The 13,197-nt window shown below is 39.7% G+C and overlaps 1 protein-coding gene across 12 annotated transcripts in view; it reads left to right on the plus strand.

The window, feature by feature from the left end:
* The window catches only part of WDPCP (WD repeat containing planar cell polarity effector), a 482,654-nt gene that overhangs the window by 280,363 nt on the left and 189,094 nt on the right, over positions 1–13,197 (plus strand). For 10 of the 12 annotated variants that reach the window (XR_010130115.1, XR_010130117.1, XR_010130114.1 and 7 more), the window contains one exon: positions 1,436–1,499. Coding sequence is in view for 8 of the 12 variants with exons in the window: in XM_031008388.3 (XP_030864248.1) it covers positions 1,436–1,499 (64 nt within the window). In the remaining 4 variants the exon portion in view is untranslated. Of the gene's footprint in view, positions 1–1,435; positions 1,500–5,869; positions 8,352–13,197 lie in introns of those variants that run through there. The other 2 variants (XM_055378006.2, XM_055378003.2) reach the window with 1 other exon arrangement.

Raw genomic sequence — 13,197 nt, forward strand, 5'->3', positions numbered from 1 at the left:
AGCAATGCCCTGGGTGTGGTAAGGTTATTGAGGAGATTGGAGACAGTGGGTAGAAATAAAAGAGGATCATAGAATACTGATTTCATGGGGAGGCAGAGAAAAATGAACTAGCAAAGGAGACTAAGAAGAACACATCTAAGGAAGGGAAAACAAAAAATTAAGGAAAGCAGGGCAAGCCAAGGTAGGAGAGGGTTTCAAGGAAGGGCAATTTATAGAATTAGATGGGACCAAAGGGGCACACAAGGTAAGAATTTACCTTTAAGTTTGATCCTAAGAAGATGGATGACAATGGCTCAGGCCTATAATCCCAGCACTTTTGGGACGCTGAAGTGGGTGGTTTGCTTGAGCCCATGAATTTGAGACCAGCCTGGGCAACATGGCAAAAACTCCATCTCTACAAAAAATACAAAAAATTAGCTGGGCATAGTGGCGTGCACCTGTAGTCCCAGCTACTTGGCGGGGCTGAAGTGGGAAGATCATCTGAGCCCAGGAGGTCAAGGCGATGATTGCACCACTGCACTCCAGCCTGGGTGACAGAGTGAGATCCTGTATTAAAAAAAAAAGAAGATGGGGCCAGGCACAGTGGCTCACGCCTGTAATCCCAGCACTTTAGGAGGCTGAGGCAGGCGGATCACGAGGTCAAGAGATCAAGACCATCCTGGCCAATATGGTGAAACCCCATCTCTACTAAAAATACAAAAATTAGCTGGGCACGGTGGTGCACACCTACTTCCAGCTATCGGGAGGCTGAGGCAGGAGAATCACTTGAATCAGGGAGGTGGAGGTTTCAGTGAGCCGAGATCATGCCCCTGAACTCCAGCCTGGCAACAGAGCGAGACTCCATCTCCAAAAAAAAAAAAAAAAAAAAAATATATATATATATATATATATATATGTATGAATAATTAGTATTGCCAGATAGTTACAATGGAATGGGGACAAATGCAAAACTGCAGTGAATGCATGGAAAAATAGTACAATTTGCTAATCCTCTGACCTCTTCCTTAGTATATCCCATCTCCACTGAATATATAATGAATCAATAAGCTTCCTAGTACAAGACACTCTTCATTCACAAAATAAACACAATTGCCTTTTGATTTCTATAGCTGAGAGGGATTCAGGCAAATATAGGAGGTACTAACAAGAAGAGGCAACATATTTTCTAAGCTATCATAGTCAGCAGTGTCTACTTGGGGTTATGTTTATTCTTGAAAGTTATACTTAAGGCCTCCACAGGCTCTGTGCCTCAGCCCCTCCTAAATGTAATAACTGCACATATGGAAGATCCTAGTAGGCCAAATCCCTTCTGTTTGAAAATATTTTTCCAATCAGAAGGACAAAAACAGTATCACAGAAATATGTTAAATAAACAGCTCTTTTCTTTTATATATTCTTGTTCACAACTAACATAATATTTTTTTCTGCCTTGTAGGTACCAGAGGTTTGAAAAGGCATTTCTCCTAGCTGTTGACATTGGTGCTCATGACCTCTTTATGGTGAGTCATTTTCAGAGATGATTTTGTGCCTTCAGTTCTAAGGCTAAGTTGTCAGCTTTTGTGACCATAAAAAGGATTACTGTCATTTTGCAGCCTTAGACACAGGGTGGGAAAGCATTATTCCATCTTGACTTGCAGGTTTGCTTTCGTGAAACTGGTCAATAACCATCTAGTATCTTTTTATTTGTTGACATTTTCTTTGCTGGCTCCAATGGATCTTTTGTGTTTTCTAAGAATTTATAATTCTTGAACTTTTCTCCTCATGTACCTTGATGCAAGGGGATGACACCTATCTATGTAGTAAGCTTAAATGTCTTTCTAATCCATTCTCTGAAGAAAAGCTACAGAATCCAGGACATAGGGCAAAAGATGTCCCACAGATCTCGAATGTGCTCAGTTTGTCCCTTATATTTTAGTGTAGAGTAACAAAGTAGGAATGTTCTCACATGTATTTTTTAGGTAACCGTAGTACAAAGTGGATCCAAGAGGTTAAATTCATGTACACTCTGGCCCTCCCATTTATTAGCTACAGAACAGTAAAACTGACCAGTTTCTTACAAATCCTTGTACTCTGTATCAGGTTTCTGTTTTATAAGATCTTGCACTACAGTGCCATATTGAGATCAAATGAACAAAGGAAAAGTCCTTTCCTAGTTTCCCAGCATATTCTGTTAGACAGCAATTTCATTGTTTCCACAGAAACAACAGAGCAAAAGGTTCTTGAAAGAAGAAATACTTCTAGAAGGTGCTTTTGCCTGAATCTTTTGCACAATTAAGACATTTTGTAGTTTAAATTAAGCTTTGATGTTTCAGATATTCTGTTATACAGCAATTTCATTGTTGTCACAGAAACAATAAATCAAAAGCCTCTTGAAAGCCAGAAATACTTCTGGAAGGTGCTTTTCCTGAATCTTTTGCACAGTGAAGACATTTTGTAGTTTAAATGAAGCTTTGATGTTTTAGATAATATTATGGATTCATCACATTAGATCAATCATCTTTGGATTGAGTTTGATATTTAAATTCTAAATGTACGTCATTCAATTAATTATACTATTATTGATCATAAAAAATCTAATTTCAAAAGTGTGAACATTCTGTTGTTCGTCATCTGCATTTTGTGATGTCTGATTGAGCAGGCATATTACATTGAGGGAAGATTTTATTATTTTCATCAAAATCTATACATGCAGAGATCACAGTGTCAGAAAATTAATTACACTTTTTAGATTTTCCAGCCCCATTGACTTTTTTCCTTATCTCCACCTTTTCACCTTTGCCACTTACCCCAATAATGGTAGATTTTCCCCATATTTCTTTATTTTTTATGTCTATAGTTTCAGTCTTTTTTCTAGCCAAGATAAGAACTAAAGAGATGAATATTTAAATGTTTGGTGCCTGGTAAAATTTATCTCTCAAGGTATTATGTTCTTTAATTTCTAATGTTGTAATAATTAATTTAGAAACATCACGAAAGGCACCTTCTAAACTTTTCTCAAATCATATCTGTTTCAGCTTTCGGTCTCAGTTTAGCCAATAACAATATAAAGTGTCCATGTTAGTTCAAATCACCTTCATCCAGTAGCCTTTCTACTGATAGGCTAATCCTAAACCATGAGGATTTTTACACATAAAAGATGAAAATCTAAAATAAGGGAAGTATAGAAGTGGTTTTACTGTCCTTTTTATTTGCAAAAGCAAACAGTCATTATTCAGAATGCTGCATTGTTACTCTTCATACATAACTTTATTTATAGCCCAAGGTCTGCTTTAAAGAAGCTCAAAATATTGAGAGCATTAAAGCCTCAAAGTTCTATTTAAGCTCATGAATCTACTATTTACATTTAAGGTTCCATGTAGAAATTGCCTAAAAGGATTTATTTTTTTAATAGATTCATTCTTACTATCTAAATTTCGTCTAGCCAGAGGTCTGTAGCCTATAGATTGAAAAATGTTACCTCTTTTGAAATTAAAAGCTTGTAGATTAAACAGGATTATTCCTATTTATACATGATTTTCTACCCTTGAGATATCTCTTGCTAAAAGACTAAAAATAATAACATATGAATCACAATGGGATCACACAAAAGTTTATCAGTTAACCTGAAAATAGTCCTTTTTGCATTAGCATATTATCAGTGGTAAAAAGTTACAAGGCATACAACATGATAAGAAAGTTGATATGGCTGGAAAGCAGAGAGACTAAAGGGGCTTACATTCCATATAAAGGAGTTAGAATTTATCTCAAAAGCAATAGGAAGTTACTAAATCATTTTAAATAGAAGAGTGATATTATCAGTATTTTGGCTAGGAAACTTTTCCTCTAAAGGGCCAGGTAGCAAATAGTTTAGGCTTGCTTGCTTGCTTGCTTTATTGATTGATTGATTGATTGAGACAGGGTCTTGGTTTTTCACTTAGGTTGGAATGCAGTGGTGTGATCATAGCTCACTATAACCTTGAACTCCTGGGCTCAAGCAATTCTCCTATCTTAGCCTCCAAAGGAGCTAAGACTACAGGCATGTGCCACCATGCTTGGCTTAGTTTTGCAAATATTTTAGACTTTTTACAAGCCATACGGGCTCTGTTGCATCTACTTAACTCTGCCATTATAGAGCAAAAGCAGGCATAGTCAATAAATACAGAAATAAGTTTGGCTGTGTTCCAATAAAAGTTCATATATAGACACTGAAATTTGATGTCACATAAAACTGTTCCTGTGATTTTTTTTTTTTTTTCCAAAAACCATTCTTAGCTTGGGTTAGACTTGGATGGCAGGTCACAGTTTGCTGATTCCTTGTTTAGAGTATGATCACTTAAGGCTGCATTGTAGAAAATAAACTGAAACGAGACAAGGCTCCTAGGTACAAGTGTGAAGTAAACAAAGAGGTGGGTTCTTTCAGGCCCATTTCCTCAGGTCCAGCAACCTCATAGTAATTTTCTTATATTTAAGGCCTGTTGATTCAACTCCAAGCTCTCTCAGTTATTAGCTGCATAATTTTGTATAATTTACCTAACTTTGCTTGCTTTCATTTTATTACCTGTGGTGATGATAATGCATAAATCCCTAGTGTGCTTTAAGTATCAAATGAATTAATAATATATATGAAGTGCCTGGCATATTGTAATGACTTAAGAACTACAGTTCTAGTATATATTTTAAATTACTCACTTTTCAAATATTTAGGTAGTACTTCACTTTACATTGTTTGTACATTTGTCACATTAACAATGCTGGAATTTAGGTAGCTATTGATATTTGGGTGTTTAAAAACAAGGAGTCTCTACCTTAAAGATTGGAATTGAATCAAGGCAGCCTAGTTTCAGAGTACATACTCTGTGTTTTCATTTTTATTTGTCTCTAAGCATTTTCTAATTTCCCTTGTGGTTTCTTTTTTAATCCATTAGTTGTCTGAGTGTGTTATTTACATGATTTCCAGAAACTGGGGTTTTTTTTGTTTTAATTCTGTTACTGATTTGTAACTTCATCCCATTGTGATGGGAGAAGATACTTTGATATCTATCGTTTTAAATCTATTGAAACTTAGTTTATCCTAGAAAATGTCCTATATAGACGTGAGAATAATGTGTATGTTTTGGGGAAGAATATTTTGTATTTGTACAACTAGTTGATTTATTGTGTTGTTTAAGTCTTCTGTTTCCTTCTGTCTGGTTTTCTAGCAATTATTAAGAGTATGGTATTGAAGTCTCCAACTACTGTTGTAGACTATTTCTCACTTCAATTCTATTTGGTTTATTTTAAGAGACAGGGTCTCACTATGTTGCTCAGACTGGACTTGAACCCTTGGGTTTATGCAATCCTGCCACATCAGCCTCCCAAGTAGCTGGGATTACAGGCATGCACCACTGTACCCCTCCTGTCAGTTTTTGCTTCATATATTTTATGATACGGTATTAGGTACAAAATGTTAATTATTGTTATTTTTCTTGCTGTATTTAAATTTGCATCAGCATATGCCATCTTTTAACTTTTTTTAGTTTTACATTCAGAAGTACATGGACAGGTTTGTCACATGGATACACTGAGTAATGGTGAGGATTGGGCTTGTAGTGTACCCATTATCCAAATAATAAACATTGTATCCAATAGGTAAATTTCTAACCCTTACTCCTCTACCAACTTTGGAGTCCCCAGTGTTTGTTATTTCCATCTTTATGTCCATGTGTACCCAATATTTAGCTCACACTTATAAGAGAGAATATGTGGTGTTTGATTACCTCAGTTACTACAACTAGGATAATGTTCTCAAACTCCATCCATGTTGCTGCAAAGGACATGATGTCATTCTTTTTTATGGCTGAACAGTATTTCATGATGTATATTTACCACATTTTCTTTGATTATACTTTAGGTTCTTGGACACATGTGCGGAACATGCAGGTTTGTCACATAGGTATACATGTGCCATTGGTTTTCTGCACCCATCAACCCGTCATCTACATTAGTTATTTCTCCTAATGCTGTCTCTCCCCTAGCCCCCCACCCCCTGACAGGCCTCAGTGTGTGATGTTCCCCTCCCTGTGTCCATGTGTTCTCACTCTTCAGCTCCCACTTCTGAGTGAGAACATGTGCTATTTGGTTTTCTGTTCCTGTGTTAGCTTGCTGAGAATGATGGTTTCCAGCTTCATCCATGTCCCTGCAAAGGACAAGAACTCATCCTTTTTTATGGCTGCATAGTATTCCATGGTGTATATGTGCCACATTTTCTTTATCCAGTCTATCACTGATAGGCATTTGGGTTGGTTCCAAGTCTTTGCTATTGTGAATACTGCTAAAATAAACATACGTGTGCATATGTCTTTATAGTAGAATGATTTATAATCCTTTGGGTATATACCCAGTAATGGGATTGCTGGATCACATGTTATTTCTAGTTCTACATCCCTGAGGAATTGCCACACTGTCTCCCACAATGGTTGAACTAATTTGTGCTCTCACCAACAGCGTTAAAACGTTTCTATTTCTCCACATCCTCTCCAGCATCTGTTGTCCTGAGTTTTTAATGATCACCATTCTAACTGGCGTGAGATGGTATCTCATTGTGGGTCTGATTTGCATTTCTCTAATGACCAGTGATGATGAGCTTTTTTTCATATGTTTGTTGCTGCATAAATGTCTTCTTTTGAGAAGTGTCTGTTCATATGCTTTGCCCACTTTTTGATGGGGTTGTTTGTTTGTTTTCTTGTACATTTGTTTAAGTTCTTTGTTTAATTTCTTTGTGTTTAAGTTCTTGGTAGATTAGCCCTTTGTCAGATGGATACATTGCAAAAAGTTTCTCCCATTCTGTAGGTTGCCTGTTTACTCTGATGATAGTTTCTTTTGCTGTGGAGAAGCTCTTTAGTGTAGTTACATCCCATTTGTCAATTTCGGCTTTTGTTGCCATTGCTTTTGGTGTTTTAGTCATGAAGTCTTTGCCCATGCCTATGTCCTGAATGGTATTGCCTAGGTTTTCTTCTAGGGTTTTTATGGTTTTAGGTCTTACATTTAAATCGTTAATCCATCTTGAGTTAATTTTTGTATAAGGAAGGGGTCCAGTTTCAGTTTTCTGCACATAGCTAGCCAATTTTCCCAGCACCATTTATTAAAAAGGGAATCCTTTCCCCGTTGCTTGTTTTTGTCAGGTTTGTCAAAGATCAAATGGTTGTAGATGTGTGGCATTATTTCTGAGGCCTCTGTTCCATTTGTCTATATATCTGTTTTTGGCACCAGTACCATGCTGTTTTGTTTACTGTAGCCTTGTAGTATAGTTTGAAGTCAGGTAGCATGGTGCCTCCAGCTTTGTTCTTTTTGCTTAGGATTGTCTTGGCAATGTGGGCTCTTTTTTGATTCCATATAAAATTTAAAGTAGTTTTTTTCTAATTCTGTGAAGAAAGTCAATGGTAGCTTGATGGGGATAGCACTGAGTCTATAAATTACTTTGGGCAGTATAGCCATTTTCATGATATTGAATCTTCCTATCCATGAGCATGGAATATTTTCCATTTGTTTGTGTCCTCTTTTATTTCCTTGAGCAGTGGTTTGTAGTTCTCCTTGAAGAGGTCCTTCACATTCCTTGCCAGTTGTATTCCTAGGTATTTTATTCTCTTTGTAGCAATTGTGAATGGGAGTTCACTCATGATTTAGCTCTCTGTCTATTATTGGTGTATAAGAATGCTTGTGATTTTTGCACATTGATTTTGTATCCCGAGACTTTGCTGAAGTTGCTTATCAGCTTAAGGAGATTTGGGGCTGAGACGATGGGGTTTTCTAAATATACAATCATGTCATCTGCAAACAGAGACAATTTAACTTCCTCTCTTCCTATTTGATTGCCCTTTATTTCTTTCTCTTGCCTGATTGCCCTGGCCAGAACTTCCATCACTATGTTGAATAGGAGTGCTGAGAGAGGGCATCCCTGTCTTGTGCTGGTTTTCAAAGGGAATGCTTCTATCTTTTGCCCATTCAGTATGATACTGGCTGTGGGTTTGTCGTAGATAGGTCTTATTATTTTGGGCTATGTTCCATCAATACCTAGTTTATTGAGAGTTTTTAGCATGAAGTGGTGTTGAATTTTATGGAAGGCCTTTTCTGCATCTATTGTGATAATCATGTGGTTTTTGTCATTGGTTCTGTTTATGTGATGGATTACGTTTATTTATTTGCCTATGTGGAACCAGCCTTGCATCCCAGGGATAAAGCTGACTTGATCATGGTGGACAAAGCTTTTTCATATGCTGCCAGAGTCAGTTTGCGAGTATTTTATTGAGGATTTTTACATTGATGTTCATCAGGGACATTGGGCTGAAATTTTCTTTTTTTGTTGTGACTCTGCCAGGTGTTGGAATCAGGTTGATGCTGGCCTCATAAAATGAGTTAGGGAGGAGTCCCTCTTTTTCTATTGTTTGGAATAGTTTCAGAAGGAATGGTACCAGCTCCTCTTTGTACCTCTGGTAGAATTCGGCTGTGAATCTGTCTGGTCCTGGGCTTTTTTTGGTTGGTAGGCTATTAATTACTGTCTCAATTTCAGAACTTGTTATTGGTCTATTCAGGGATTCAACTTCTTCCTGGTTTAGTCTTGGGAGGGTGTACGTGTCCAGGAATTTGTCTATTTCTTCTAGATTTTCTAGTTGATTTGCAGAGAGGTGTTTGTAGTATTCTCTGATGGTAGTTTGTATTTCTGTGATCATTGGTGGTATCCCCTTTATCATTTCTTATTGTGTCTATTTGATTCTTCTCTATTTTCTTTATTAGTCTGGCTAGCAGTCTGTGTATTTTTGTTAATCTTTTCAAATAGGTCCTGGATTCATTGATTTTTGAAGGGTCATTTGTGTCTCTATCTCCTTCAGTATGCTTTGTGAAGTTCTTGTGCTGTATTTTTCATCTCCATCAGGTCATTTGTGTTCTTCTCTAAACTGGTTATTCTAGTTAGCAATTCCTCTAACTTTTTTTCAAGGTTCTTAGCTTCCTTGCATTGGGTTAGAACATGCTCCTTGAGCTCGGTGGAGTTTGTTATTACCCACCTTCTGAAGCCTACTGTCAATTCGTCTCGCTCATTCTCCATCCAGTTTTGTTCCCTTGCTGGCAAGGAGCTGTGATCCTTTGGAGGAGAAGTAGCTTTCTGGTTTTTGGAATTTTCAGCCTTTTTGCCCTGGTTTTTCCTCATCTTTGTGGATTTATCTACCTTTGGTCTTTGATGCTGGTGACCTTCGGATGGGGTTTTTGTGTGGACGTCTTTTTTGTTGATGTTGATGCTATTTCTTTCTGTTTGTTAGTTTTCCTTCTAGTAGTCAGGCCCTTCTACTGCAGGTCTGCTGGAGTTTGCCTGGGTATCACCAGCAGAGGCTGCAGAACAGCAAAGATCGCTGCCTGTTCCTTCGTCCCAGAGGGGCATCCGTCAGATGCCAGCCGGAGCTCTCTTGTATGAGGTGTCTATTGACCCCTGCTGGGAGATGTCTCCCAGTCAGGAGTCACGGGGATCAGGGGCACACTTGAGGAGGCAGTCTGTCCCTTAGAGCTCGAGTGCTGTGCTGGGAGATCCACTGCTCTCTTCAGAGCTAGCAGGCAGGAATGTTTAAGTCTGCTGAAGCTGTGCCCAAAGTCGCCCCTTCCCCCAGGTGCTCTGTCCCAGGGAGGTGGGAGTTTTATCTATAAGCCCCTGACTGGGGCTGCTGCCTTTCTCTCAGAGATGCCCTGCCCAGAGAGGAGGAATCTAGGGAGGCAGTCTGGCTACAGCGGCTTTGCTGATCTGTGGTGGGCTCTTCCCATTTTGAACTTCCTGGCAGCTTTGTTTACAACGTGAGGGGAAAACTGCCTACTCAAGCCCCAATAATGGTGGATGCCACTCTCCCCACCAGGCTCGAGTGTCCCAGGTGAACTTCAAACTGCTGTGCTGGCAGCAAGAATTTCAAGCTTGTAGATCTTAGCTTGCTGGGTTCCATGGGGGTGGGATCCGCTGAGCTAGACCACCTGGCTCCCTGCCTTCAGCCCCCTTTCCAGGGAAGTAAACGGTTGTGTCTCACTGGCATTCCAGGCACCACTGGGGTATGAAAAAAAAATCCTGCAGCTAGCTCGGCGTCTTCCCAAACAGCCGCCAAGTTTTGTGCTTGAAACCCAGGGCCCTAGTGATGTAGGCACCCGAGGGAATCTCCTGGTCTGCAAGTTGCGAAAACCATGGGAAAAGTGTAGTATCTGGGCCTAAATGCACTGTTCCTCACGGTACAGTCCCTCACAGCACAGTCCCTCACAGCTTCCCTTGGCTAGGGGAGGGAGTTCCCCGACCCCTTGTGCTTCCCATGTGAGGCGATGCCCCACCCTGCTTCAGCTCGACTTCTGTGGGCTGCACCCACCATCTAACCAGTCTCAATTTGATGAATCAGGTACCTCAGTTGGAAATGCAGAAATCACCCACCTTCTGTGTTGATCTCACTGGGAGCTGCAGACTGGAGCTGTTCCAATTCAGCCATCTTGCCAGCCACCCATATGTCACATTTTCTTTATACAATCAACCATTGATGAAGACTTCAGTTGATTCCATGACTTTACTATTGTGAATAATACTGCAATAAACATATGAGTGCAAGTGTCTTTTTTATATAATAATTTATTTTCCTTGGGGTAGATGCCCAGTTGTGGGATTGCTGGTTTGAATGGTAGTTTTATTTTTAGTTCTTTGTAAAACATCTATACCGTTTTTTATAGAAGTGGTACTAATTCACATTCCCACCAACAGTGTAAAAGGGCTCCGTTTACTCCACATCCCTGCCTACATCTGTTTTTTTTTTTTTTTTGACTTTTTACTAATAGCCATTCTGATCATGTAAGATGAAATGTCAGTGTGGTTTTAATTTTAATTTCTCTGATAATTACTGATGATGAGCATTTTTTCATATGTTTATTGACTGCTTATATGTCTTCTTTTGAGAAATGTCTATGTCTTTTGCCCACTTTTAATGGGATTGTTTGTTCTTTTCTCTTGCTGGGTTGTTTACCAAGGCCTTCTTTAGCATTCCCATTGCCCCAGAGAGCCAAGACCAATATGCATTCATCTGGGAAAAGAAAACGATGAATCTTTACTGTGTTGCCCCCGGTATTTTTACTTAGCCCCACTGTCTGTTGTGGCCAAAAGGCCTCCAACCTCAGTCAGTGGACCACTCCAGAGGGGTATGTGTTTTCCATTATACTGATGATATCATGCTAACTTCTGAGTCTTTTTCTAGCTTAGAAACTGCAGCCCCAACCTTGCTGTCTTACTTGACCTACAGAGGTACAATGGGTGGTCAATGCAAAGTCCAGGATCCAGGCGTATCAGTCAGATACCTGGGTGTCATCTAGTGGGGTGAGACTAAATTTATTCAGTCTACCATTATAGAATAAGGTAAAGGCCAACCCATGTCCTACCACACCAGAGCAGTTGCAAACCTTCTTAGGCCTTCTAGGGTATTGATGTCCTTTTATTTCCCCATTTGGTACAACTCCTTAGGCCCCTAGATGGCTTAGTCAAGAAGGAGGGCCACTGGAACTGGTCCACAAGGGAGGATGTGGCCTTGAACAAGCTAAAATCGCAGTGAAATAAATGCAGGCCTTGGAAGTTCTAGTGCAGGAATAGCCTTGTGAATTGGAGGTAGCCAGTTACTCTGAGGGGCTTGGGTGGGGCCTGTGGGAAACACACGGACATATACATGTGCCTTTAGGATTCTGGTACCATCTATTGAAGTGGCTACTTTGGGGTATATACCCTGACCCCAGTCAGAAAACTGGCTTCTGATTTTGTGGCCCTCACCCAGGAACTAACTTAGCACAAGAAGATAGTCACCATTGTAAAATGGCAGAGACTAAAACAAAATATTGCCATGTGTTTACAGGTCATGTTCCCAAGGACATGAAACAAGATGGAGGCCTGTAGCCAAGTTTGTTACTGATCATTTTGTTGGGCTGGCTTGAACAGCAGTCATATGGGGTCCTGGGTCTACATCTTAACCTAAAGTACCCTTTCTTCTGACAGAACCATACAGAAAGACACACAAAGCACACCAGAGTGTCTACAGCTTGAGACCAACCTCACAAATCCTTTTTCATTAAAACTTTACAGAGAATATTAGCAATTATCCTTATTTATCCCTTTTACCAATTTGCACAGGGAGAGAGAAGCCAAAAGCCCAACTGGTAAGAAATTGTTACCCTTTTGTTGGCATGTCAGGCTTCTGGGTTCCCTTCCTCCTAGCTCAACTCTAAGCCAAGCATTTTAACAGTTGGGAAATTAATTTTTCCAAAGTTGGAGGAACATTATAAAAGAGAAGCCATTTTAAACCATGAAAGAAGGAAAAACACCATAGAAAAGTCTGGTAGTTTCAATTAAGATTGTGAACAGGTATTTCCTATCCTACTGGGAATGGTATTTGCTGTATTTCTTCCCCTTTCCTATTTTCTCTTTTCTCTTATGGCCCACTATAGGAGACATATTGCTCATCTTTGATATTCTCTGATGCTTGCAGAGCTGCCTGCTTCTCAGCTGTGGTTAGGGTTTGGCTTAGGAGCAGCCTAACATCCTTCTATGAGAGGTCAAATACATGAGTTAAATTTTGGAAAGCTTCTATATACCTATCAGAGTCATTAGAAAATCGACCTAAGTCCCCCTTTATTTGCCTAAGGTCCTGTAATGACAAGGGAACTTGAAGGGGCCCCAAATGAGGGGGATCATCAGGTGGTTCCCTTCAAAGTTGCTTCTCTAATTTTGGAGAAATATTCTTTTTGGGTCTGCCCGATATGATTGCTAAAAGCACTAGGTTGATTTTGTAACACTTGCGAAGATCTAGTAAAAAGGCCATGCCCTTGTGCAAAAGAAAATGAGCTGCTTTTTCTTTAAAGTCTCAGGGTGAAAGAAGTCCCAGTGCTTCAGAATGCACTCCAAGGGAGTGCAGGTTTCAGATAGTACCCATCTAGAAAGAAAAGTGGGGAAAAAAAAAAGGTATCCCTTTGTCTCCTTCCTTTTGGTGTGACTCAGTGTGGGGAGGAAGACAGTGGGGGTGTCCCCTTGCTGTTTTCCCTCTATGGTTCCTGGGTCCTGATGCCTTGTTGAACATGCTGCTCATGGTTGCTGGCGTGACCCCCAGCCATGGAACCAGAGGAACTAAGAGATTGGGATTAGTCATGCTCACCCAAGTGGCTCTAGTTCTCTGCCTGTGATTTCCCTTTGACTTCCTA

This window comes from Gorilla gorilla, chromosome 12 (genome assembly GCF_029281585.2).
Source record: "Gorilla gorilla gorilla isolate KB3781 chromosome 12, NHGRI_mGorGor1-v2.1_pri, whole genome shotgun sequence".
Lineage (NCBI taxonomy): Eukaryota > Metazoa > Chordata > Mammalia > Primates > Hominidae > Gorilla > Gorilla gorilla.